We start from the raw sequence: 27,983 nt of genomic DNA on the forward strand, positions 1-27,983 counted from the left end.
CAACGGACTTAAATACATCATCCATTTAAGTCCCACCGGTACACGGATCACTACTCTAGACCCTCAGAAAGCTTTTTCGTCCTTGCTACGGCCAATTCACTTTCCAGATGAAAGCTCCAAACCGCCACTACCGAAAGTCCCACTGCTATATGCAGCGCGCCCAGCCGTGGGACTGGCGCAGGCGCACACCGAAGGCCGCCCCTGCTCTCCCCACCCCCAATGAGGGGTGGGGCCTCGGAGCTCTCTCCGCGCCTGAACCGACGCTAGAGTCGTGAGTTCGGCGCGCAAGAGCGGAAGTAGCCAGCCGGTGCCCCGGAAGCAGTCGTTGCAACTTCCGGGGGATTTGTACGCCTGGTGCGGGAGCTACGGGGCTGAGACAGTGCTTGAAGTGGTGGGTGCGCCAACATGTCCCGTGGTTCCAGCGCTGGTTTTGACCGCCACATTACCATTTTTTCACCCGAGGGCCGGCTCTACCAAGTAGGTGAGTGAACCGAGTCTGCCTTTGGTCCACTCGAATTGCTCTGTCATTGTATGGCCTGGAGCAGGCAGACGCGGCCGGAGTGTAGTCCGCGGGCTGAGGCATGGCCAGAGCTGGGACGGGAGAAAGGCCGAGGCTGGGTCCAATCCCGTGGTGTTCCCACCGCTGTCTGGAGGAGGGATCCGGGTCCCGATGGCTGAAGGCCTCGCCTCTTCAGGGTGAGCGGCCGCACCTCCAGGACACAATAAAGAGTTAAGGAAGGTAGGACTACAGTTGCTGACTTTGGTTTCCTGACGCCTCTTCACTTGTTACAGTTTGGCCTGGGTGGGCCCAACGTCCATACTTCTCTCAAGGATAATTGGCTCCTTAACCTTGCCATTGAAACGCTCATCTCCGTTTTCCTTTGTTTGCAACATGCCCTTCCTTATCCTAGTTAACTGTGCATTGGCATTTAGAACCTTTTATGTGCCAGACGCTGTGCTGGTGCTAGGGGATGCAGAGATGTCACACTCTCCTGGACTGAAGCGCACAGCTGAAAGGGAGTGACAGATATGTAAACAAATGAATAAAAAGAAAAATGTGTCAGATTACAAGTGTCTACAGGGTTCAGGACATCTTTGGAAGACTGGCAGAAGGAATGACTGTCAATTCTAGAGAAACCAGCATCTCCTTTTAACCCACATCTGAATGTTTCTAAGCAATTTAAAGCTGGTTCTGAATTGTAGGTGAGGTACGGGGAACTAGCTGTTTCCTGCAGAACAGCTTTAGTGGAGATAAACTCTAAAGTAGCTATCATTCATTCAGTGTAACAGTGTAGTGTGTTGGATCGAAGTGGTATCGGGGTTTAGATTATAATTATAACCCCGATCTTTAACCTCTTGCCATAGAGAATGTAGCATCTGGAGAATCTGATGTATATCTAGCCCCATGATTCTTTGATTTTTGAGCGAGTTTAGCACCTCACTGCTTTGGGGAGGACAGTAATTTCATTTGTGCTTGGAAATCATAAGGAGAGAGTTGGGATATAAGTGAGGTTCTCTTTACCTGTAAACTTTAGAAATAGAGTTAAAGATAACTTAGAATGGAGCTTACCCAGTATATGGCTACATACAGTATATAATGTAGCAAAAAAAAAAGGGTAATTCAGTAACCCTTTTGACTCATCCCCAATTGAAAAATAGGATCAAACAAGAGAGATGCTAACTGTATCCTCAAGAAAGTTTCATTTTTAGTTTCTTTCCCGAGTTTTAAAGAATTTTTCTATGTTGGGTCACTGCTTTGAATGTTCTGTATTGTGGTTTTTAATGTATGAACAGGAAAAGTCAGACCTGCATTTTGCTTTTCTATACCATATTGTGAAATCCAGCCATAAAGCAGTCTTTAATGTTTCCCAGATTTTGGTGAGTAGAAAGACTGGATATAGTGTCAGTTAAATAATTTTTTTAAATTTTAGAATAAAACGTGTGGTCCAAACAAGGTTAATATATAGACAGGATGACTTTTCAGTTCTGCCTTGTTGAATAACACATTGTCTCTGCTATCAGGGCACTAATTAGACATTGCTAGGAAAAGGAAAGTGAAAGAATAGTTAGTATGAACAAGCAGTATAGTGGTGAAGCGTTCAGGCCCAGGAGCCATAGCTGGATTCAGATCCCTGCATGCTCCATACTAGCCAACTTGGGCAAGTGATAAATAACATTAGCCTTAGTTTCTGTTTACAAAGTTGGGTTAATAATTCCTTTTTATGTGGTGGTTTTGTGGATTAAATACGACGATAAATGTAGAGTGCTTAGTACAGTACTGAGTGATCGGTAAATGTTATTAGATGCCTGTTTGATTTTTTGGCGTCTTTTATTTTTTCCTGATCTATTAGATTGGTAGCTTTGTAGACATGGAGTATTTCCTTTTTTATGGTCCATCCATGCTTGGTTCTCTAGTGAAATATTTGTACACGTTGATAACACTGTAAATGCTGTTTATGAGTTTATAAACTTTAGAATCCACCAAAGACAAAGCATATAGGAAGTATGAGTGCAAATTGTTAACTTAATAATGGGAAAATAATATAACAAAAATGAGGAGATAACAGGGAAGGAAAGATTAATGGGAGGGTGAGTGTATGCCCCTCATCTTCCATAGTTGGTACTCAAAAGATAAATGTAATTTAACATTGATAAATCAAAAAAGTATAAATTTAAAGTTACAGTGCTAACCATAATTATAAACAAACAGTGTTTGCTCCCAGGGAGTAACAGAAAGATTTTTTATTGTCATTTATACTCTTTAACCTATGGAAAAATTTCTTTTAATTGGTGTATTCAAGAGGTGTCTGTGTATGTGTGTAGAAAAAACTGTAGAGCTATACATAGAGCACCTAGCTTTAAAATCTAACTTCAGAAATTACCCAAAGTTATCAGTTGGGAAACTAAGGCCCAGGTGGGACAAAATAAACCTGATTACTTTCAGGCTTTTCTCTTCTGCTTGCTGATCCTTTGCTGGATAGGCCTGGCAGGGAAGGGGAGAGGAGTGGCACTTGAATTTGCCTGTCTGGTGGATCTGAGCATTGCCTAGTTGCATCTGAGGGAGCATACTGATAAGGAACAGGAAAGAAATGGACCAGTAGAAATAGATTGGAGAGGACAGTTTTCTAATCTAGAAATACCAATCTGGCATTGGTATTGAAGCTAGGATTCCTGGGTTCAAGTCCTGCTCCACACCAACTATGAGAACTTTTCATTTGTAAAATAAAAATACTAGGGCTGACAGGCCTGTAAGGATTTAATGACTTAATAGATGTGCTTAGAACAGTATCTGTCACATAGTAAGGGCTCAGTGGCTGATAAAAATGGAATCAAGAGTTTTATAAATAAATGGACTGAGAAGTACCTACTGTTTGTATCTTTTGCTATTAAAAAAATAGTTTTAAGGGGCACCTGGGTGGCTCGGTGGGTTAAAGCCTCTGCCTTCAGCTCAGGTCGATCTTAGGGTCCTGGGATCAAGCCCCGAATCGGGCTCTGCTCAGCAGGGAGCCTGCTTCCCTCTCTATCTCTGCCTGCCTCTCTGCCTACTTGTGATCTCTGTCTATCAAATAAATAAATAAAATCTTTTAAAAAAATAGTTTTAAAGTATTTCTGAACCCATACTTCTCATGCCCTCTTTGATTTGAAATTAAACTTGAAATTAAATAAATGCATAAACATAAATACATATGTGTTATAACTACACAAAAAAAAGTAATGAAATCAAACTCTGCTGTTCAAATCCCATATTCATCCCTCATCCACATGCCAGTGCCAGAATTTCTAATGACCCACCTGCTTAAAGGTGAGGGTGTTTTGTTTTTTAAGATTTTATTTATTAGAGCCCATGAGCAGGGGGCAGGGCAGAGATAGAGAATCTCAAGCAGACTCTATGCTGAGCACAGGGCATGTTGTGGGACTTGATCTCGCAACCCTGAGATCATGACCTGAGCCAAAACCCAGAGTCAGACACTTAACCGACTGAGCCACCCAGGTGCCCCTAGATGATGGTTTTAGAGAGGGTAACATTAGGTGGCACTATGAAGTGAGATACACTTTCCATTTAGGTTACAAGGTTAGGGAAAGACCTAAGAATGAACAGCTTCCAAAAATCTTAATAACAAAAAGTTTCTAGCATGAAGCTTTGAAATTAAATACAGACATGTTCTGTAGAATACCTGCCTTGCCCCAGTAGAACAACCCTGGTTCTTTTTAATAACCAAACTTCATAGAATGTATAGATCTCTCAGTTCCTTTTTATTTTTCAGCTTAAGTTTATGTAGTGGGGGTGGGGGTGTTTATCTTCCAAAACTTAGTATAGCATTCCAAACAAAATTATGGGCGGGGAAAATCTTAGTCTTATAATGGCAGAACCTCAGAATCACCTGTAGAGGCCTTGCAAAGCCGGTGTTTGTAAGGGGTTGTGCATCCCTGCTGTGATATGCAGATCTTACTATGAGCCGATGTCTGGCATTGTGCTTGTCCTCAACAATTTTGTCTCAATACCTTTTATATTGAGCCCCCGTTTTTTTATAGTGTTACACAAATGACTCCCAGAAAAGTTGGGAAAGTATTGGGGAAAAGTATAAGGAAAGAGACAAAGTGAATAAACAAACAAAGTGAATAAGAGGTTACTGGGAGAGAAAAGTCTCTATACAAAACAGTGATTTACGTACCATTATGTTTGTGGTCAAGGAGGCAGTGAACATTCTAACCTACTGATTTAGTATTGGGCTGAACCATATGAAACTGCTGATGTTTGGCTTTTTTTTAATCTATAAAAATGGCTGTTTCATGTTTCAACCCAATACTTACAAATAGGTATTTTACTATGTATTTAAGTTACAGTTTAAGGAATTGGAGGCTTGGGATTGAGTGTAATTCATTATGACTTATTCCATTTAAAAAATGGGAAATGGTCTATCAGTTATCATTGTCTTGCATAATTTTGGACATTCAAGAGCAGATTACAGAGATTAATGTAATAGTGTTTGCTAGTTTGTAAGTTCCTGAAATTTTATCCCAAACCCCCCAAGCCCTAGTCTTTAGTGATGGAAATAAAGTGTTTAATATTTCTCACATTTGAATTCTGGTTTTAAAAAACAAATACACCTTTTAAATGCTCCCCTTACGCTATTCTGGTTTGTTTTTTTTTTTTCCTTAATTGGCCTTCATGCGCACCTCTGTTGTAAACTGTCCTATTCTTACCCTACCAGTTTTTCTTTAGAAGATACTCTCGTTATTATGTTGTCTCAAGATTTTTTACTCCAGCAGCTTCCATTTTTCTGGAAATTATTAAAAATATTTTATGGTGGTAATGTTATAATAGAGATTTATTTATATAAAATTTTATTAAAATTACAGCACAGATGGTGAGTACTAAAATAATACAAGAAGGTTACTGTGGAAAGTGACACATGGGGTGCTTGGCTGGCTCAGTCATGGGGGCATGTGGCTCTTGATCTTAGGGATATCGGTTTGAGTCCCATGTTGAGTATAGAGATTACTCAAAAAAAAAAAACAAACAAAAAAAGTGACACAGCCAAGAAAGATTCCTCAAAGAAGGTGAATTGATTAGACAGGTCTAGGGGATACCAGTGCATAGGTCAGTCAGGTTAGTCGAAGCATGGACAGTGACTGGAAGAGCAGACATAGCAAGTTTTTAAGAGATGTGGGTGCCATGGTAGAGTTTGGACTTTGCTACTTAAGTTTTGGACATAGCTGGAAGAACAACGACAAGATTATTAAGTAGGATAGCAGGAAAGTTGAGTAGAATTCTAGTAGAAAGGGACTGATAACAGGAAGTCCAATTAGGAGAGACGTGTTCCATAATCCATATAAGCCCTAATGAGTGAACTAAGATACTGAGAAAGGGTGGAGGAGACTCCTGAGTTTTATTTTTTAAATTTTGATTATGGAAAATTCCAGGCAACAGTTTGTAGAATAGTATGATGACCCTCATATACCCATCACCCAGCTTCATCAGTTGTGAACATTTTGTCAGTCTTGTTTTCTCTTTATTCCCTTTCCCATATGTTTACCCTCTCTCTGTTAAGAGTATTTTAAAGCAAATCCTAGGTATGAATGAACATTTTTCTGTTGAGGGAGAAGAGAAAGAGTCAAGGATGGTACCCAGGTTTGTAGCTCAAGTGGTTAGTAAAACTGTTATTTGAGATAAAGACTTTAAAGTTGCAGGTTTATAGAAGAGTAATTTTCAGAAATGCCTGTGGGAGAAGTAGTCATTTGCAACTGTGGGTACATAGCTAATGGTGACACAGTCATGATTATATAGGATAAAATCATCCCGGGATAGGGAGAAATGATAGAATCTTGGGGAATACCAGTATTTAAGGACGTGGCTGAGGAGGTAAAAGCGGTGAAGGGGACTGAGAAGGGAAGTTCAGAGAAGTGGGAGATGAACAGTAGGAAAGATAATTCTTAACTAAGAACTTTAAAAATTCAGTTCCTCAGTTGCATTAGGTACATTTCAAGTGCTCATTAGCTACATGTGACTGATGACTATTTTATTTGACAGCACTAATCTATATAGAGAGGGAGGTAGAGGACTCCTTCACTGAATCCTGGCAAATTCACAGCTGTGTTCTCTACTGAGAAGTATTTTTTATATGTAAAATATTTTTTATTTTGTGGGACAAAATTTTATTTTGTGGTGATGGGGGTAGCTCTGTCTGTTATGACTTTTATCTTCTGCATTTTTTAAAAATCTTTTGCATTATTTAAGCAGATTAGATAAGTATTGTTAGTGAGTGAAAGAGGCTGAGATATGACAAGGAGTGGTGGAAACTGAAAAACTGCAAAGCCGTGTGTCAGCCCGAGGTGATGTTCACTATGTAAGGATGAGGGTCTGGGCACCTGGGTGGTTCAGTCGGAGGAGCATCTGACTTGGTTTTGGCTCAGGTCTTCATGATCTCAGGGTCATGAGATGAGCCCTGAATAGCCTCCATATTCAGCAGGGAGTTGGCGGCTTCTCTTCCCTCTCCCTCTGCCCCTTCCTCCCAGCTTGTGTGCACTTGCACGCATATGCACGCTCTGTCTCTCTCTCTAAAATAAACAAATCTTAAAAAAAAAAAAAAAAAAAGAATGAGGTTCAGGTGTTACCCGAATTTTTTTTCCTGAGGAAAACTAAGTCCAAATTTTTTTTAATCTGATTTTTAAAACCTTCCTAGAAAACCCTGCATTTTAAACCAACTTTAGTAAGCTGAATTGGGCCTATGGCCAACCTTTGATTTAGTATTTATTGGTTGCAAATGTAATTTTAAATTTCCTTGGTTCCTTGGTTTTATTTCACTATCCAGTCTAAATGTGAAAGGGCAAAATACACACTTCAGGGAAATAGGAAATGCTATAGAAGTTCAGAGAAGGGTTTGAAGAATCTCATCTGGGATAATCAGAATCCGTGGGAGCTGGAAGAGGCTTGAGGAGGAAGGGCAAGCTCTGGTTAAGTTGAGATAAGAGTGAGAGGGTACTTCAGGCAGCACATAAAGAAGAAAAGATGTTGGTATGGGAAAGAGCAGGTCTGTTCACAAAAAATATAATGTAAGAGGAGAGTTGGTAAGTGTTGCAAACTATTATCCCTCTACAGCCATAGATGGATTATTTCTTAGGCCAAAATCATGTTCTGAGCAATTGGGTAATAACAGCAGGCATTTGGAAATGTGGTGCTGAAATTAGACAAGATCAAGGATAGTGACCTAGATAAAAGAATCATCTGTATGTAAATGACTATTCTTAATATTGCCTTACCTCTATAATGTCTATAATGATAGCCCCCTTTTTTTATTCCCAGTACTAGCAATTTGTATTCTCTTATTTTCCTGATTAGTTTGGCGGGGGCAGGGGGGAGGGGTGCGTATTAGTTTCCTGTGGCTGTTGTAACAAATTACCACATTTGGTTGCTAAAAAGGAAATATATTCTCTTGTGGTTCTGGGGGCCAGGAGTCTAAAATCAGTTTCCCTGGACCAAAATCAAGGTGTTAGGCAGGACCTTAGGAGAATACATTCCTTGCCTTCTCCACTTCTGGAGGCTACTAGCTTCCTTGGATTGGGACTATATGACTCTGATCTTCAAGACCAGCATCTTCAAATTTCTGCTCCCTCTTCACAGTACCTTCTCTGTGTAAAATCTCCCTCTCCATCTCTCGTATAAGGATACATATGATTGCATTTGGGGCTCACTGGGATAATCTCCCCATCTCAAGTTTGTTGTTTTTGTTCAAAGAATCAATTTTTTACTTTCCTGACTTCCTCTTTTTGTTTATTTCATTGATTTCTGATCTTTGTTATTGCCTTTTTCAAATTTGGGTTTATTTTACCTTTCACTAAACTTTTTAGAGGCTTAGCTTCTTGATTTTCGACCTTTTCTAATGTAAAAAGGCTAGCATGTTAGTTTTCTATGATGCATAAAAATTACTACAAACAGCAGGTAAAAATAACATACATTTTTTAACTTCAGCAGTCTGTGGGTCAGGAATAGTCTGCTTAGAATATGCCAAGGCTGTAACAGTGTTGTCCAGGTTGTGTTCCCTTCTGGAGGCTCAACTGGAGAAGACTCTGCTTTCAATCTCACTGAGGATTTTGGCAGAATTCATTTCCTTTCAGTATGGAACCAAGGGCCCCAGCTGCTTGCTGGCTATTCCCTGGAAGACTCATGGTTCCTTGCCATCCAGCCACTTAGCAAGCCAGTAAGAGGAATCTCTAGAGTTAGTCTGCTATCAAGACAGTCTTTTTTTTTTTTTTTAAGATTTTATTTATTTATTTGTTAGAGCACGCGCACGCAAGCACAGGCAGACAGAGTGGTAGGCAGAGGCATAGGGAGAAGTAGGCTCCCTGCCGAGGGAGAAGCAGGCTCCCTGCCAAGCAAGGACCCCTTTGTGAGACTCGATCCCAGGACGCTGGGATCATGACCTGAGCCGAAGTTGCTCAATCAACCGAGCCACCCTGGCGTCCCAAGACAGTCTTTTTTGTATATATGTAGTTTTATTGATAAATGAGGCACATACAGGGTACAGTTAAGGACTGATAATTTCAGTCCTGATAATGACTCATTTCACAGATAAGTCAGTTTGTAAGTTCACTTAATATCTGTAAATGCCATACTTGTTACCTCTGATAATATTTTAGATCCAGCGCTATCTGTCTACATTTCACTTATATTTATGAGGGAATTAGAATTAGTTTGGGTTTTCTCAAAAGCAAAAACTTTTAGGTAAATATTTTTATTTTAAAATTTTTGCATATTTACTCATATTTGGGACAGACATTTATTACCTTTGTAAGGCAAACAACAATATGTTAGAAAAAGATGATGGTAGGAGAAACATCATGGTACGGAAGATAATGTACAGCTTTTGTTTTTAAGGCAGTCTTCTATAATGTAATCAGGATAATGATATCCCATTGTCTTTGCCATATTCATTGTCAGAAGCAAGTTACAGGTCCTGTCCACACTCAGGAAGAGGGGATTACACAAAGGTGTGAACACCAGGAGGCAGGGATTGTAGAGAGCAGGCCACCTTAGGGTCTGTCCATCATTGCCATAAAATTCCTTCTTTTAGCTGCATCCTACAAATCTTGATATATTATTATCAGTCAGTTCAAAATATTTTTAAATTTCCCTTACGATTTTTTCTTTGATCCATGGATTACTTAGAAAAGTGTTTTAAAAATTTCAAATATTTAGGTATTTCAGTACTTTAAAATTTATTGAGACTTGTTTTTGTGTTCTCTAATATACACTCTGTCTTAGTAAAGGTACTGTGCGCATTTATATTACACCATGTGCATGTGTATTCTTCAGTTGTCATCGGTAGAAGTCTGCAGATACAACCTGCAGTGAGGTTGAGGCACTTGATAGTGTGGTCCATATAGTGTTTGTCTACTTTGTGTGTGTGTGTATCTATGTGTGGTGGTGTTAAAAATCTTTAACTGGATGGGTTTTGCCATTTCTCTTTTTAATTTTGTCAGTTTTCTTTTTATGTATTTTGAAGTACTTTTATAAGGTGCACATACATTTGTGATTGTTATAGCTTCCTTATGAATTTATTTTTCTACTTTTGAAATATCCTTATCTCTGATATATTGCTTTGATGTCTGTATGTTGTCTGATTAGTATAGTCCCTTCAACTTCCTGATGCTTACTGTTTGTTAAACTGTGTCTGTGATAGATACAGTATGTTTGAGTCTTGCTTTGTTATCCATTCTGACAGTTTCTGCTTTAGAGTATTTTGTCCTTTAATATTTAATGAAGTTGTTGGCTTGGATTCTGCTATATTCCTCCAAAGAACATTGATTTTTTCTAGCAGGCAAATTTGGCTGGCAACTCAAATCTCAATTTCTTTTATCCTTAGCTAAGCTGCTTGGAGTCTGTCTTGTGCATGTGTGGTTATGGCATCACCCAGAGATTTGGGTAACACACATAGGTTGGGGCTCTCCCTCTCTGGCTCTCTCCTTTCTTTCCCTTATTTTCCTGCAGCTATAGTTACCCTCAAACTGTTTTCTCTATCTGCGTGACAAAGAGACTGAATTTTCTATGGGTGTTTAGCCCTGACCAGGGCTTACACTCGGTCTGTTGTAAGCCATGAAAACAGGAAACTTACTTCATGCCATTTCCTTCTCCAACCATCGTCTCCCCCTCTAGAATCTGCCTCCTTTTGGCCACTCTCTGGTGCCTTCAAGTAGTTGTTTTGTTTAGAGTTTACAATTTTTAGCTATGGAGGTTTGATCTAGTAGAAGCTTTTTGGCCATATGAGAAACAAAACTGAGAAGCATTTTGAAACATTGTATTTTAGAAGTTATTTGTGGTATAATGGGATGGTAAAAATAAGCTATTATAACCTCATTAAATCTAAGCTAAATTTGAGGACTTCTCTTACATTAGAGTCCTTTTGCTCTACTTTCTGTCTTCAAAATATAGCTACTTAGAAATAATTGATAAGTGGTTTTTATTATAGCTCCAATTAAAGGAAATTCTTTGGCATAGGTAGTATCTTTGTTTCACCTGATCCTTATTACCAGTTAGCTTTTTGAAGAGATGATGAGGCCAGGCTTCAGACCCAGTGCCCAGAGTACTACTTGACAGAATTTTAAAAATATCTATTATTTCAAAATGCAGATATTGATTGGAGTTATGAGTAATTTTTTCTTTTACATTATCTTCTGTATTCCCTCTGTTTTCTACAGTGAGCATGTATTTCTGCTACTGTCTTTATAATTACAAAATAGATGTTTAAATGAGATTTAAATATTCTAGAAATACATAGCATAGAAAGGAATAGTCTTGTCTGTAATTCTGCTCTCCAGAGGCAACCATTGTCAGCCAAACTGCATGGTGCCAAAGTCGTTTGTTTGCATGCTACCACTTTGATTCATCTGTTTTAACCTAGGGAATGGTCTGACAGCAGCTGGAAGTGCACAAGCTGCACTTGTCATAGACAAACTCAAGGATCCTTGTTGAAGGTATCATGAAGATTGGAAAACCGTGATCCAGAAAATTTTAACTCGGTAGGGAGAAAAAAAACAATGCAGAATAATCTGACAGCAGTCAAAATTGCATATAGTCAGACTAACAGCAGTAGTAAATCTTGGAAATTTAGAGCAACTAAATTTGACCCAGGAAAATCAGACTTGGTAAAAATAATGTCCACAAAACAGACTTTTAAAATGATAAGATGTGGGGCACCTCGGTGGCTCAGTGGGTTAAGCCTCTGCCTTCACCTCAGGTCATGATCTCAGGGTCCTGGGAGGGAGCCCCGCATCGGGCTCTCTGCTCAGCGGGGAGCCTGCTTCACCCTCTCTCTCTGCCTGCCTCTCTGCCTACTTGTGATCTCTCTCTCTCTCTGTCTGTTAAATAAATAAAATCTCTGTTAAATAAATAAAATGATAAGATGTAATTGATAAAGATAGGACATGATAAATTAATTCTTTGTTAGAAATTTGGTACTTTAGCCTGATGAAAATGATTACAGTAAACTAAAATGGAACAAAATGGAGTTGGTTTAACTATGATTTATTATTATCATTATTAGTTTGACTTTGCTTGTCTTGGACAACATTCTGTGTTAGATCATACAGCTTTAGCTCATTCTTTTTAATGACCGCTTTTATGCCATTACATGAATCTAATAATTTATTCCACCTTTTAAAAACACAATTCTGTTTTCCAGAATATGCTTTTAAGGCTATTAACCAGGGTGGCCTTACATCGGTAGCTGTGAGAGGGAAAGACTGTGCAGTAATTGTCACACAGAAGAAAGTACCTGTAAGTAATACTGCCCAGGTAGCCAATTGTTATGGAATATAATGCAAGGATTTTTTACAAGTTTGTACAGAAGTATATGACTACCTATATACATTCACATTACTATTCCTGCTTTGCCTCTGCTTTTCTGTTTCATTCAACAAGTATCTACTGAGTAGCTATGGGTAGTTTAGCTGAGTAGACGGTTAATATATTGAACTTTGTGGTGTGATTATAAGCACAATGGGAATTCTAGATCTTTTGTCTTCAGGGACCTTAGGCTTTGGTGAGCTATAGTTCTTGCCCACAGGAAACCTGTCATCTAAAAAAGGAAGACAGAGTCTCCTCCCTGCCTTTTTAAAAAACCGGTTTTATCTATAAATTGAATAGAGAACATTTATTATATAGCTTATCACTATAATTTTATAGTATTTCTTTTATTATTTTTTTATAATTTTGTAGTATTTTTTATCCCTTCACAGAGACCTCTGATTTTTAAAAAGTTACCTTGATTTATTTTGTTCATTAGGACAAATTATTGGATTCCAGCACAGTGACTCACTTATTCAAGATAACTGAAAACATTGGCTGTGTGATGACAGGAATGACAGGTAATTGGCTCAGTTTCTACTTAGATTTGTTATTTTATTCAAATTATTTTTGAGTTTTGTGTTAATTTTTAAAAAGCTTCCTTTAGTGCCTCATTTGCAGATAGTAGGAGTAGATTTGCAGTCTTCCAAGGCTAATGTCAGTATATTCAGAGTATTATAAGCTGTTTTGAAATCTTAAGTATTATAGAATTAGATCTCTGTTGCTATTGCTGTCAGGGAAACTGGGCTGAGGCCCCTGTCATAGACATTTATTTCATATGTAGTTAATAGTTTAAGGAGATGTAAGTATATTTCAAACCTGGTAATAATGACACTATTAGAAGAGAATGAGAATTATAGAAATTACTTTGAGTTTCTATTTTCTGAAATCAAGGGAAAATTGAAGCCTACAGAAAAGATCAGAAGAAACATTATTCTTTCTCCTTAAAACTTGTTCTTTTGGGAATTATTAGACACCTGCAGGAACTATTTTGACAGCTGTTGAAGGGCTTAGCATGAAAGTACAGTGCTATATGTAGAACTCCATCTTTTAAAAATGTTTTCCTTTTTTGGCATGTACGTGTTGCTGAGTCATTGACTATTCGGTAGTGATAGAAAAAACCAGAGTGGACCACTTCTGCTTCTTGCAAGTCATAGTGGAGATTTTACATATTTATATAAATATATACATACATATATATACATATATGTATACATATACATATATATATGGAAAATTGAAAATCATCTGATTTTGAGGTTCACTCTTTCCTCTAAAGTAATAAACTTGTGTTTTTTATGCTCTAAGCTGACAGCAGATCCCAGGTACAGAGGGCACGCTATGAGGCAGCTAATTGGAAATACAAGTATGGCTATGAGATTCCTGTGGACATGCTGTGCAAAAGGATTGCTGATATTTCTCAGGTCTACACACAGAATGCTGAAATGAGGCCTCTTGGTTGTTGTAAGTATGCTAAGATGACTCCCAAAGAATTGATGAATTACATGGTGGGTTTTTTTTTAGAGAACATGAATTAAGTTATTGCAGAAACACTTGGGTTCTGAACATGTGGTTTGGAAATTACATAAGCTGAGGAACTCTTATACTAAATCAGCAATGAAGGGTAGGTTTCACAATAGTATTTTAGGTATTATCTTTTAAGCTTTAGATGCTATTAGATTTTTTACCAAAATATTTCTTTTAAGCGTATGTGATTTGAAAGATCTGAGTCACTGTTATATTGGACTGTTGTAATGGAGGTTTTACTTTAATTCCAGATTATGCTTTCAACGGAAATGCCTAAATTGGCATCTTAACAGTGTAGCTCTTTTTTTTTTTATTTTGACCACCCTGAAGAATCAGGCTCACACACATGTTCCTCTGATTCATATTTTTAGAATACATTACATTTCTTAAAAGTAAGTAAAATTCTCTTGGGAGAGAGAGGAGATTTGCTGCTTTTAGATTTAATGTAATACATTAGCCTAAACGTGTGTTGTGTCATTTATGAGAATTAAAGCAATCCGCGTAAAGCTTTTCTTCAACATCTGACCCTATTTTTTAACTCTCAGATAAGACTGCTCCCTCAGTTTATTCAGTGATATTCTTTCTCACTCTCATCCTCTTCTGCTTTTCCTTCAGATGTTTTTGCTCACCAGATTTTCTCTGTGTTCCTTCTCTCCGTCTTGGCTCTGTCTGGGTGATCTCACCCTTGAGTTCATGCTTTCATTTACTACCTGTATACAGCCAGTCACTGCCACGTTGGCAGTAGCCCAGTCCCTCCCTCCGTGTCCTGCAGATACTTCAGACTTGAAATTGTTGCTGTTTTCCTGCTTTCATCCTTAGTTCTCTTTCCTGTGCTCACCCCCCTTCCCTGGTCATCTTCCTCAGTCATCCAGCCTCACCTCCAAATATCTGGTCCTTCTTCATCTCTTCCCTTTGCCACCTAATTTATTTGTCTCTTCTCTCCCTCCTCACTCTTTCCTCGTCTTCCATGTTGGTACATAGTTATCTTTTTTAACTCAAATTTTTATTGTTGCTCCCTAGAAAAACCCATTCCTCGTCGAATACAGTGTTAATTCCAAACTCCTTAATATGATGTGCAAGGCCCTGAGAGTTTATTCCCAAGCAGCCTCTTGCATGTCCTGCTTTCCTTCTCACCTGAAGTGCCAGTAGTATGTGGGTCTTTTGTCACCACCTGGGTGTACCATTGCCTTTCTTGTCTTGATGCCTTTGTATGTGTTGTTCCTTGTGCCTTGATGGCCCTTCATGTCCTTACCACCTGTGAAACCCTGTTCATCTTGCAAGACCCAAAGTAGAGAAGTGTGTGTTCCCCGCAAGCAGTAAGTGGGTACTTCTTTTGTGTTGCCTTGTACTTTGGGTATAGCAAGTATAACATGTAAAGAAAATTACAGAGTGACATAACCTTTGAATAAGACACAGATACCTGATCACTGTCATAATGTTTATCAATTAAACAAGGTTGAAAATTCCTCATTGTAGCATCTATAAAAGTGAATAAAGTAATTGGTTAATACTGAATCTTAAAAGAGAGGGCACTACAGGCATACCTTGGAGATAATGGCAGGTTCAGTACAGACCACTGTGGTAAAGCTAATATCACAATATAGTGAGTCAAATGAATTTTTTGGTTTCCCAGTGCATATCAAAGTTAAGTTTATGGTATAATCTATTAAGTGTGCAATAGCATTATATCTAAAAAGTAATGTACATACCTTAATTTTAAAATACTTTATTGTTAGAGACGTTGGTATATCTAAGCTTTCAGCAAGTCATAATCACTGATCATAGATCACCATAACACATATAATAATAATGAAAAAGTTTGAAATATTCCAGGAATTACCAAAACATGACACACAAAGTGAGCAAACAACTACTGGAAAAATGGACTTGCTCAACACAGGGTGGTTACAAACCTTTGTTTTCAAACAAACAAACAAACAAACAAACAACACAGTATCCCTGAAGTGCAACATGCTATGAAATGAGGCTTATATAAAAGAGGTTCGCTATGAAATGAGGCATATATAAAAGAGGTTCGGGAGTTAAGCCATTCTTTAAATACTTTATTACCTGCTTTGCTGAGTAGAAAGAAGTTTGGTGGTGGTATTCGTTTTAATTATGTTATTATAACAACATGATTAGGGACGCCTGGGTGGCTCAGTTGGTTGAGCAGCTGCTTCAGCTCAGGTCATGATCCCAGCGTCCTGGGATCGAGTCCCACATCGGGCTCCTTGCTTGGCAGGGAGCCTGCTTCTCCCTCTGCCTCTGCCTGCCACTCTCTCTGCCTGTGCTCGCTCTCGCTCCTCTCTCTCTGACAAATAAATGAAATCTTTTAAAAAAAAATAACAACATGATTAGATGTTTAATAACAAAACTGTATGTACAGAATTTAGAATTTGATTTCTCTTGACACTAGGGGAATGTACACCAGTAGTATCAAAGGTGGGCAGTGTGAAGATAAGGAAGTAGCCTCTGTATTTCACTTGGTGCCAGCATTCCCAAGGTGTAGTCCATACACTTTTAGTTTCCTGGAATCCTAAATTCTTAAGAACCTTAAGCTCTTAAACTTAAAAAAAAAGAAAAAGTCTTCCATAGCCAGCTAAATTAAAGAACTAGTGAAGTTTAAAGTAAGTGAACCTACAGTAGAATATTTAACATGCTATTATTATTTTTTTAAAAGAAAGTATATGAAAAATATGCTTTCCAAGTTTATTGACTGATAATATCTCAGGAGATCAAAGAAACATGTTTTGGGTAGTAGCAAGGATTAGAAAATCGTAAATTACACTTGTGATAGCTCAGATTTTAAAAACATCTGAGATAAACCTTTGATGAAATGGAAATTTCTTGGTTACCTAACTTATCTTTAGTAATAACCTATATTTCATCAGTTTTTTAAAACAAAATACATATCCTAAAATAGATGGCCAGATTAATCAACAACAGCTTTATGACAATACTAAGAGAAAAGAAATTGTGTTGTACAAAGGTATAAGATATTTAATGAGGGTCTTTCTTTTTAGGTATGATTTTAATTGGTATAGATGAAGAACAAGGCCCTCAGGTGTACAAGTGTGATCCTGCAGGTTACTACTGTGGGTTTAAAGCCACTGCAGCAGGAGTTAAACAAACGGAGTCAACCAGCTTCCTTGAAAAAAAAGTGAAGAAGAAATTTGATTGGACATTTGAGCAGACAGTGGAAGTAAGTTAGCCAAAAGCAGCTGACTTTTTTTGAAGATCATTGTATAATTGAAGTTTATAAAGGCTGTTCCTGGTTTAACACATGAACCAGGTTTGTCAGCTTCATAGTAGAATTGGTGGCAGTCAGCTGACATGGGAGCAGTGAGGATTGCTTTTATTCACTTAATCCCTTATCTCATTTCGTAATGTATTTGAGAGTGCTTTCAACAAAACACCTATAAAATGGGAAGATGGAACTAAAAATAAGAGTCAAGACTAAGGCCTAAGACCTGCATGGTTATGACTCAAATTAGGCTTAAGCTTCTTGGTAGCAAAAATGAAAAAATTTAGTAGTTGTTACCCTTATGGCCCTAAAGGGAAAAGAGCCACATACCAAATTCTCAGGGAAACAAACGTCTGGGTGACAGAATATATGTTCATAGGATGACTTGGCAGAGAAGTTCTATCCGGGATGCAAAAGTAGAGCTCCTTTAACTCCGAGATCTTAAGGGGATTATTCATTACAATTGGGACGTTTTAAATAGACACAACAAGCTAAAATTCTTATACAAATATTTAGTAACCTTAGACTAAAGAATCCTCTTATTTACTGCCAAGAAATTTTAGTGCATTTTGGAAAGGAGGAGCTGAGATACAGCCATTCTAAAGACTTCCAACATGATTCTGATAAATGACAAAAGAAAAATGCTGTCTAATACTTTCATGTTTGGTTGGCAGTATTATCTCATTTATACTAACAGGAGATATAAAGCTAGTTCTCATCTGGGAGGTACTATGCCCTGTTTTAAATGTTTTTAAAAGGTCCTTTTTACTTACAGTTCATAATTACATAAGTAATTAATCACATCAGATACAAAGCCCTTAAATACATTCCTAAATTGTTATTAGTGTAAATTTTCCTTGAAGGAAGACTATATCATTCATGTTTATCCTGTTGTCCTTCTCACCTCAGGTGCTTAGCATAGTCCCCAGCATGTTGTAGTCATCAAGCAAACAGACTCTTGTGTGTAAATCATCCTGTTTTATTTAATGGATCCCTTTCATTTATGACTAAAATTCATATAAGCACGTTTCTTCATATATATGCTAGTAACATGTGGCTTTGGAAATGTATCACTGAAACATGAAGCAAAAAATGAATAGCTTGTGGTTAACTCATGATTTGAATAAGCTTGGAAAGAGAATATCTTGGAGTCTCTGAAAAATACAATTTTAATGTTGGTACTTTTTTCAGACTGCAATTACATGCCTATCTACTGTTCTATCAATTGATTTCAAACCTTCAGAAATAGAAGTTGGAGTAGTTACAGTTGAAAATCCTAAATTCAGGTGAGTTATATTGTCGGCCAAGTGCTTAAAGACGTTTGCCAAGAGATACATTACAGCTTAGAAAGGTAGAGGTGTTTGGGTCCATTTGTCCTACAACTCAGGGTGGGGAATGGGGGGGAGCATTTTTTTGAACTACATTTAGAGTTTTTCAGTACTTAAGAGATCTGTTTTAAAACTTACTTGAGGTCCCTTTAAGACAGACATAATTGCTTTTCTTCTTATTTCTAAGTGATTTTATATCTGTATCAGAGGTAACATAAAATAACCTTCTCTGTGTTAGGAGTAAAGTAAACATAAGTGTTTTCCCATTTTTAGCCTAAGGCCAATAGAAATTCATCTCCCAGTGTAGTAGTTTTTGGTTTTTTGAGGTGGAGCTTATTTAGTGGTTAGTTAAGGGGAGCTCTGAAAAGCAGTATGAAATACTGATCTACATCAGACCCTATCTGGTGATCTTTGGAAACCCCAAATTTTGAATACAGCTAATTGAATTGCAGATGCTGGATGCTTGTCTATTCTTACTAAGAGACTAACTTCCGCATATCAACCTTATAGCTTCCATGAGTCAGATCTGTACTGGGTGCTTAACTTAATCCTCCCAGAACCCTGCGTGGTGGCTTACTTACCAGGAACCTGGATATGCTTATGAAAAATACTTCGGTTAAATGCACAGATGCATAAATGCATAGATGCATTATTTGTATCTACTCTTAGATCACAGTTATATAGACATTTGGTCATGGTTAGGGATGGAGTGGAAAGGTGGTACATTAAATTTAACTGGGGCTTGAAGAGTTTCTTGTTACTATGCTCTTTTTTTCCCTCCTAATTTACTCTTTTTGTTGCATGCAGGTAAATGATTTAAACATGAGTGAAGTAAGAAAAATACATAGAATTAAAAAAAAAATTGTGAATCCTCTCCTCCCTGCCCCGTAGAAAATAGTTGTTTTATTTTGTTTTGGCAATACTATTCTAGCAGGAACAATTTTTAAAGGACCTGCTTAAAGGACCTGCAAGTTCTTTTTTCTATTCTGCAACCCTCTGATAGCTTTTAACATTTTTATTTCCATCTATTAGTTAAATAGGTGAGAAGCCAAAGAACCTTATCTTCAAAAAGTTCTGGTATCATTTATAAATTTAGTAGTAGTAAGTATGCTTAAATAATAACCATAATATGTAACATAAGCATCAACAACTACTATATAAACTACTTACATTGCTGCAGTCTGTACTAAAAAATGTCACATTGACAAATTGCACTCTTTAGAAGTCCAGCAGTAATAGGTCACATTAAGGTTGCCAAGCATTTGATTTCTTTGGGGAAATACCATCTGTTCATCATGAAGTGCCTTCTTGTCTCTTAGCTCATAGAAACTTGAGTTATACAAGATGTAAAGGCTTCTTGACATAGGAGCTGAAATAGAATAGATTATGTATAGTTAGCTATATATTTAACTTAATTATTTTCTATCATCGCTGCAACTAAAAGGACTTATTTTCAGAAGACCTAAATTTTTTATCTGACGTCAAAGAAATAAATGTTTTTGTGTATAGATTAAGTTGATAAAATATTTGGGAAGTCTTCCAAAATAATCCGAAGGGATGAATGGTGGGTAAACAGATTTTTTAAGAGTCTTATGCTCTGCCGACTGAGCTAGCCGGGCGCTAACAGATTTTTTAAATAGTGGCTATAAATGATTGATTGTTAAAGTTGGGTGTTAGGTACACAGGAATTCATTACTATCTGTTCATTCTACTTTCATGTGTGTTTGCAATTTTACATAATAAAAAGTTTTCAAAAAGTAAAATGGTTGTGGGTTTCCCCCCCTTGCCTTCCAGGATTCTTTCAGAAGCAGAGATTGATGCTCACCTTGTCGCTCTAGCAGAGAGAGACTAAACATTGTAGTTAGTTTACCAAATCCATGACGCCACTTGCCTATGTGTTCGGTAACAACAGGCCAACATTATGGAGGCCCCTGGATTGAAAAAGGAACCTCTCCCACTCCTGCCCTGCCGCCGAAGTGGTTAGGACTCTATAAATAAAATCAGTGCTTTTGGAAAATAATCGCATCCTGTCTTAATTTCACCTCTAGTTTTAAGTGGAGCCTCTGGTGCATGCAGACTGTTCAGTGTTCACCATCGTCACACAGGAGCTTTACTCGTTTTGTTGACGGAGATCCAGGTTTCTTTGGTTTCAGGAACTTAATAGGCGGAAGTTTAAACTGTAGCTATATGGCCTAACTAATGGCAAACTAAAAACTGGTTTCAAAACTTGGCTCTGACTGTAAGCGGACATGTAAGGCAAGGCCTCTATTTTGCAATTCTTCGTTCATTCAGATGTAATATTCCTAAACCTAGACGCTAAGTGCCATCAGAGGTTTTAATTATAGTAAAAAGATTGGCATTATTTTATTCATTGGTTTTGAGATACACATTTAATCTGTACTCCATAAGGTCCAGTTTTTTTTTTTTTTAATTTTTTTTAAAGATTTTATTTATTATTTATTTGACAGAGAGAGATCACAAGTAGACAGAGAGGCAGGCAGAGAGAGAGAGAGAGAGAGAGAAGCAGGCTCCCTGTCGAGCAGAGAGCCCGATGCGGGACTCGATCCCAGGACCCTGAGATCATGACCTGAGCCGAAGGCAGCGGCTTAACCCACTGAGCCACCCAGGCGCCCCAAGGTCCAGTATTTTTAAGAGCAAAAATCGCAGTTGCCTTAGAAACAGTAGGGCTTGAAAAGCAGAATCTGTGTATTTTCTCTGCTGCCTTAAAATTATTTAAAGCAGACTTTAAGGAACTAGTCTATAGTAGAGATGCCACTTTAAACAATGTTAAGGGAAAAGGTATATTTAGAATAATTACTGAACAGAATTAAGGTTTTTAAATATTTTTTAAAGATTTAGTTATTTTAAAGAGTGTGTGCATGGGGGAGGGGGTTGTACAGAGGGAGAGAATCTTCAAGCACAGAGCCCAAGGTGGGCTTGATCTCCAGACCCATGAGATCATGACCTGAGCCGAAACGGAAAGTTAGTTGCTTAACCGTCTGAGCCTCTCACGTGCCCCTGAATTAAGGCTTTTTCAAATCAGCATTGTGATTCCCTGGTGACCTGAACCACTAATTGTTCTAGAGGATCCAAAAATCTTGGAATTTACATTTCATGCCCTCATTTGCCCTGGGTGAGATGGGCTCACCTCACCCAGGTGTGTGAGGTGCGCCTCACACAGGTGAATATGGTTGCTGATCCAGTACAAATCCCTGGAGTCAGTTGCCCCTGTTTCTGTAGCCACCAAGGCCATGTGAACTTCTGACCGCTAAAAGCAGGAAACTTCACCAACCACATCCTCTTTAGAGCTGAGTCATTAGTTGTAAAGTGTCCTAAAGGGGAAGCAAGGTTCTTCCAGTTCAGGGACTGCTGGTTGGATTACCCATCCATATCCACTAGGCTCTGTAAAGGTACTGCCATTTTGTAAGCGAGGTATGTGTAGACTCCAGGCCTACTGCCGTGAATGGACAACTATATCCTCGGAGCCTTGACTGACTTCACCATTCTGGAGTCAAGAATGAGATTAGCAAATCACTTGGTTTTTCTGCAAGAAAATACCTTCTAGTGATAGAAAATGAAAATTGCTTCATTTGTTAGAAAAACAAGTTTCTACATTATTGAGATGTAGATGAATTAGTTTTTTTTAAAAGATTTTATTTTTAAATACTCTCTACACCCAAAGTTGGGCTTGAACTCAAAACCCTGAAAACAAGAGTCACGTGCTATTCCTGACTGAGCCAGTCAGGCACCCAAAATATAAAAGAGCTCTAAGTTTATTAGATTAGTTAAGTTATGCGTCAGTCGGGTGTCTGCCTTTGGCTCAAATCATGAGCCCACCATTCTGGAGCCCCGTGTTGGCTGGCTACTCTGGCGAGCCGGCTTGTGCTCTCTCAAATAAGTGAAATCTTAAAAAATAAAGTACTGGGAAAAGGGGAAGAAATGGAAAGAATTTTAAGTATGACCATTAAATCACTAATTCTGTCTTTGTGTGTTTAACATAGTCTAGGATACATAAGAGTTCATGTAGAAATCTTGCACAAACGCTAAGGAAAGACATGTTAAAACTCAAAAGGCAATTGGGAAAACCCTAGTAAGAAATAAAAGAATACAAGTGAACATTTGACATTTAAAGGGATATGTTGAGACTCTCCTGAATGTGAAGCTATTTGGATAGACATCTAGCTTCTCTTGGTACCCATTTTCAATGAAGAAACAGCTTTGAACCATTTAGGCTATAAGGAAACAAACCAGGTACTTGTCTCCTTCATTAGATCCCAAATCTGAGATTCAGATTTGTGCCACAACCAAATTACCACATTAAGGATATTCAGTATCTCCCTTAAAGAAATGCTTGAGTTAAATATGTTCTGACCCTCTACTGCATTTCCAAAATAGAAGAAAATCTTAACAGCTTATATAATGGTGAATTCATGTTAGGCATTTCCACTGAAATCAGATGTGATTCCAGAACGACTTTTTCCCCATTTATTTTACATTTCAGAAAATGCAGGTAAAACAATAAATGAAGTGAATTAAAAGTTATCAGAAAGGAGATAGAATTATAATCTGCTGTTCAGGCTGTTCACCTAAAAAGAAGGCAAGAGAATCACGTAATGAAGTAGCTTGTGTTGAGGCAGGCCCTATCTTCCATACAATATCCTTTAAACTGTTCTAAGGATAAGTTGAGTTCAAGTTCCTAATCATGTGCCCACAGATTTAGGAAGCTGTTAAAATTCTTTAGCCTCAAAATGTGGCCTGAACTCTTGTGAGCCCATTTTACGCTGTTGATACCATTTTATCTCTGCGGAAATGTTAATATGTTTAATTTTAAGGTGCTCTAGACTCCAGTGGAAGTTATGTAATATGTTACCATATTGCCTTCATAAAATCTAAAACAATAAATTCCAAATTGAATGCCCCAAGGCTTCTGGATAAAGGATCATAGACCTATACTACCAGTAGTCCCCTACTGCAAGTGAAAAACAGCTCAGTAGACTAATTTGTCCAGGATTGTACAAGCAGTGATGCAGAGTAGAGTAGACCCACAACTCTGACCCCAAGACATCTTTTGTCAGGGCATTAGACGAAACCTGCAATCACTTTTGTCAAGTTTACCCCTCCCCCATTAGTAAAGTAGCTAGACTGAAAATTCTAAAAAAAAAAACAAACTATTACTTTATACCAAGAATAACTGCTACAAAAAGAGAAAAGAAAATATATATATATATATGTATATCCTCTCTATAAAGTAATTACATAATGCATATAATAGAATATATTCAGGTCAACAGAGGGAATATTCTCCTATTTTGTTGCTGCTGCTATTGTGACTATAACGTTCTCAGAGGTAGTTGTAGTCACATCAGCAACAAAAGAAAGTCCCTAGGAATAATTCTAAATGGAAATACTGAACCTATATGATGGAACTAAAAAACTTGGTTGAGAGACATTCTGCTTTTGAATAGGAGTACTGAGTATTGTAAAGTCAATTCTTTTTCCAAAGTAATGCATAAGTTTTAATAAGTGATTTGAGTCAAAATGCTAGAGGAAAATTTTTTGAAGCTTGCCCAGAAACAGACTTTAGCATATATGAGAATTTAACATATGATAAAATTAGCACCATGAGTTGATGGGGAAACTGGGGGTGTGAAGATGAGGAATGACTATATTGGAAAATAATGTTCCTCATCTTACATCAGAATAAAATCCAAGTGACTTAGGGAGATAAATGTCACGCACACACACAGGCGCACGCACACACACACACATACACAGGCGCACGCGCGCGCGCGCGCACACACACACATTTTTTAAGCAAACTACACCCAACATGGGGCTTGAACGCATGACCCAAGATCAAGAGTCACATACTCTATGACTGAACCACTCAGGTGCCTAGAGATCATTTTTTAAAATCTTTGAAAGAGAGGGAAAAAAAAAGGAAAAAGGAGGGTAAACTTTAGGTTAAAAAGGATCTCTAGATGGTGAAGTACTTTCTAAGCAGAAACAATAAATAAAATCATGAGGGGGAAGAAAAATCTATATATTTTGCTACATACACGTTTAAAGTTTTACTAACAACAAAATATCCACCATAAAGTTCAAATAGTAAGAAAATACAAACAACAACATAAAAGTGTAGTAACAACACAGGTCATTAAAATGTTCTAGTCATTAGACTTGAAAAAACAGTAAATCTCAATAATTTTAAAATGCAAATTATATACCATATTTTCTATCAAATAAAATGTTTACATTAGAACTATAATACATAATGTGCTTGGTACATTTCAAGTGTGCAAAAATTTTTTGTTGCATGAAGGAATGGTGATAGTATATTAAAAGTTAAGTTACTCATTCTGCTGGTGAAAGGTTAAACATTCAGTCTTTCTGGAGTGCACCTTGGGAATATGCCTCAAGAGCAAAAAAAAAATAGGGGTGCCTGGGTGGCTCAGTGGGTTAAAGCCTCTGCCTTCGGCTCAGGTCATGATCCTGGGATTCCTGGGATTGAGCCCCACATTGGGCTCTCTGCTCAGCGGGGAGCCTGCTTCCTCCTCTCTCTCTCTGCCTGTCTCTCTGCCTACTTGTGATCTCTGTCAAATAAATAAATAAAATCTTTAAAAAAAAAAAAAAGAACAAAAAAAAATTCTATTTGCAAGAATTTATTTTGGGGCATTTTTTAGAGATGCAGAATTATGTTACAGTTATTTTATACACAATAATAAATGACATTGCATCCAATGTGGAATATTAAGCAGTCATTAATATCCCTGTTTTGATGAATATTTAATGATATGAAAAACATTTACAATGAAATATTAAGAAACAGGCCACAAAATATACAGTGTGATCCCTACAGCAGACACTTCCTGTACCCAAAAATTGTTATGACTCTTGCCAACAATATCCCCCCTCGTTGCTTCTTTCTCTGTCTCAGGGGCTTCTCTGAAGCCTCAGGCCTTCTGCAAAGTCAGGAAAGCCTGCTCAGTTTGTGCAGGCCTAACACAGCCCGGAAGTGTGGTGTAAATAATGCCAACTGATGCTGGTTGATAAAGGTCCCGGCCTTTTTGTTGTTGTTGTTGTTAACTGCAGAGCTGAAGTGGGGGGATGAGGCCCAGCTCACCTGCAACAGGAGATCCAGGAGCTGCATCCGCCAGTAGCTGTCAAAATGCCAGCAGCTCAGGAGAAATGAAGAGGCCACCCCAGTGGAGAAGGACGAGTAGGAGGAAGCCTGAGGATAGCCCTCACCCTGGTATCACCGGAGGCAGAAAAGTAGGTAGGGGCAGGGTACCAGAAGGGGAGGCACACTTGGTACATGTAATCACCCAACACCTCATCCCCCAGGGCAGCCATAAGCATAGCTCTGTCCCAGCCTCTTGTGGGGCTTTTCTGGGATGGGCCATAGAAGCCTCTAGAAACTATGCAAAATTTAGTGGATGTCTTAATTTCCTGGGAGAGACCCAGAGCTTTCATCAAATATTCAAAGAAGGCTATTTCCCAAGAAAGGAGAACTATTGGTAGGGAAAACAAAACAAAACAAAACAAAACAAAAAACAGTAGAAGGAAAACAATAGAATGTGAACTGTAGTTTTTCTGGTGGAAATTAATTTGGTTATTTATGGTAGAGTTATAAGCACATTTCATTTTTTTTCTTTATGCTCATCTCTATTTTTAATAAGGAATATCCATGAAGAAGTTAAAGATGGATCTGTTAACTAACGTGTTAACTAATCATAGCTCATAAAATATTTTGGTGCCATTAAAAGTGTTAAAAATTTTCAATGGCATTGGAAAACACTCATGACATAATTGAGAGAAAAAAAAAAATAGGATATAAGATTGTTTACAAAGTCTATGACCTCAACAGTATAAACAATGAGTGGAGAAAAAAAACTCCTGGGACTACTAAAGTGTTTATAGGAAGGTTGCAGATTTGGGTTAATATACAAAAGTCAGCCGCTCTCCTATACGCCAGCAATGAACAACTGGAATTTGAAACTAAAAACACAACGCAAGGGGCACCTGGGTGGCTCAGTGGGTTAAAGCCTCTACCTTCAGCTCAGGTCATGATCCCAGGGTCCTGGGATCGAGCCCTGAGTTGGGCTCTCTGCTCTGCGGGGAGCCCGCTTCCTCCCCTCTCTCTCTCTCTCTGCCTACCTCTCTGCCTACTTGTGATCTTTCTCTCTGTGTCAAATAAATAAAATTTTTTTTTAAAAATTAAAAAAACAAAACAAAACACAATGCAAGGGGTGACTGGGTGAAGTGTCTGACTCTTGATTTCAGCTCAGGTCTCAATCTCAGGATTTGAGTTCAAGCCCCGGATTGGGCTCCACACTGGGCATGGAGCCTCCTTAAAAAACAATACCACAACACTACCACTTAAACTAACACCCCCCAAAATGAAATACTTAGACATGAATCTAATAAAACATGTACTAGATCCATAACATAAAATTCTGATGAAAGATTTAAATAAATGGAAAGGAAGAGTCAGTATTGTCAAAATATCAGTTTTTCCTGACTTATAAATTCCACACAATCCCAGAATTCCAGTCAAGTTAATTTTGTGGTTATTGACAAACTGATTCTGAAGCTTATATGGAGAGGCAAAGACCCAAACTAGCCAACAGTACCGAAGAAGAACAGAGTAAAAGGACTGATACTGTCTGACTTTAAGACTTACTACCTACAGTAGTCAGTACGGTATTGGTGAAAGAATAGATAAATCAATTAATAGAACAGAACAGAAATCCCAGAAATAGAACCCCATACATATAATCAACTGATCTTTGAAAAAAGGAGTAACAGCAATTCAGTGTAGAAAAAAATAGTCTTTGATAAACGGTGCTGTACAACTGGACATTCACATGTAAAACATGAATCTAGACACATCTTCACCTGTCACAAAAAGTAATTCCAGATGGATTATAGACTTGATGTAAAACACCAAACTATAAAACTTAAACAACAACATAAGAGAAAATCTAGATGACCTTGGGTTTGGCAGTGAGCTTTTGGATACAACACCAAAACCATGAAAGAAAAAATTGGTAAACTAAACTTCATTGCAATTGAAAATGTCTGCTCTGTGAAGACACTTAAGAGAATGAAAAGCCACAGACTGGGAGAAAATATTTGTATGCTTCTATATGGTAAAAAAAAAAAAAAAACAACTAGGATCCAAAATATATAAAGAATTCTTAAAACTCAACAGTAAGAAGGGTGCCTGGGTGATTCAGTTGGTTTAGCCTCTGACTCGGTTTCAGCTCAGGTCATGATCTCAGGGTTGTGAGATTGAGCCCCGCATTGGGCTGTGTACCCCTCTACCCCTCCCCAAAAAACCCCACAACAACTCCACAATAAGAAAACACCCAGTTTAAAAATTGGCAAAAGATCTTAACAGACACCTCACCGAAAGGGGAAGATACACATATGGCAAATAAGCATATGAAAAGTCCAACACCATATATCATCAGGAGTTGCAAATTAAAACAACAGTGTGATACCACTACACATCTGTTAGAATGGTTTAAAAATTTGG

General features: G+C 37.9%; 1 protein-coding gene across 1 annotated transcript; it reads left to right on the plus strand.

The window, feature by feature from the left end:
- The first annotated feature begins 211 nt into the window (after positions 1–211).
- LOC111161782 (proteasome subunit alpha 6) lies at positions 212–20,462 on the plus strand. Its single transcript, XM_022525735.1, has 7 exons — positions 212–481; positions 12,180–12,274; positions 12,783–12,864; positions 13,652–13,807; positions 16,894–17,072; positions 18,306–18,400; positions 20,237–20,462. Exons 1-7 carry the CDS (start codon positions 406–408, stop codon positions 20,292–20,294), a joined length of 741 nt encoding a protein of 246 aa, XP_022381443.1. The 5' UTR covers positions 212–405; the 3' UTR covers positions 20,295–20,462.
- The last annotated feature ends 7,521 nt before the right edge of the window (positions 20,463–27,983 follow it).

This window comes from Enhydra lutris, unplaced genomic scaffold (assembly GCF_002288905.1).
Source record: "Enhydra lutris kenyoni isolate GAN:26980312 unplaced genomic scaffold, ASM228890v2 scaffoldscaffold4, whole genome shotgun sequence".
In the NCBI taxonomy this organism is placed as follows: Eukaryota; Metazoa; Chordata; class Mammalia; order Carnivora; family Mustelidae; genus Enhydra; species Enhydra lutris.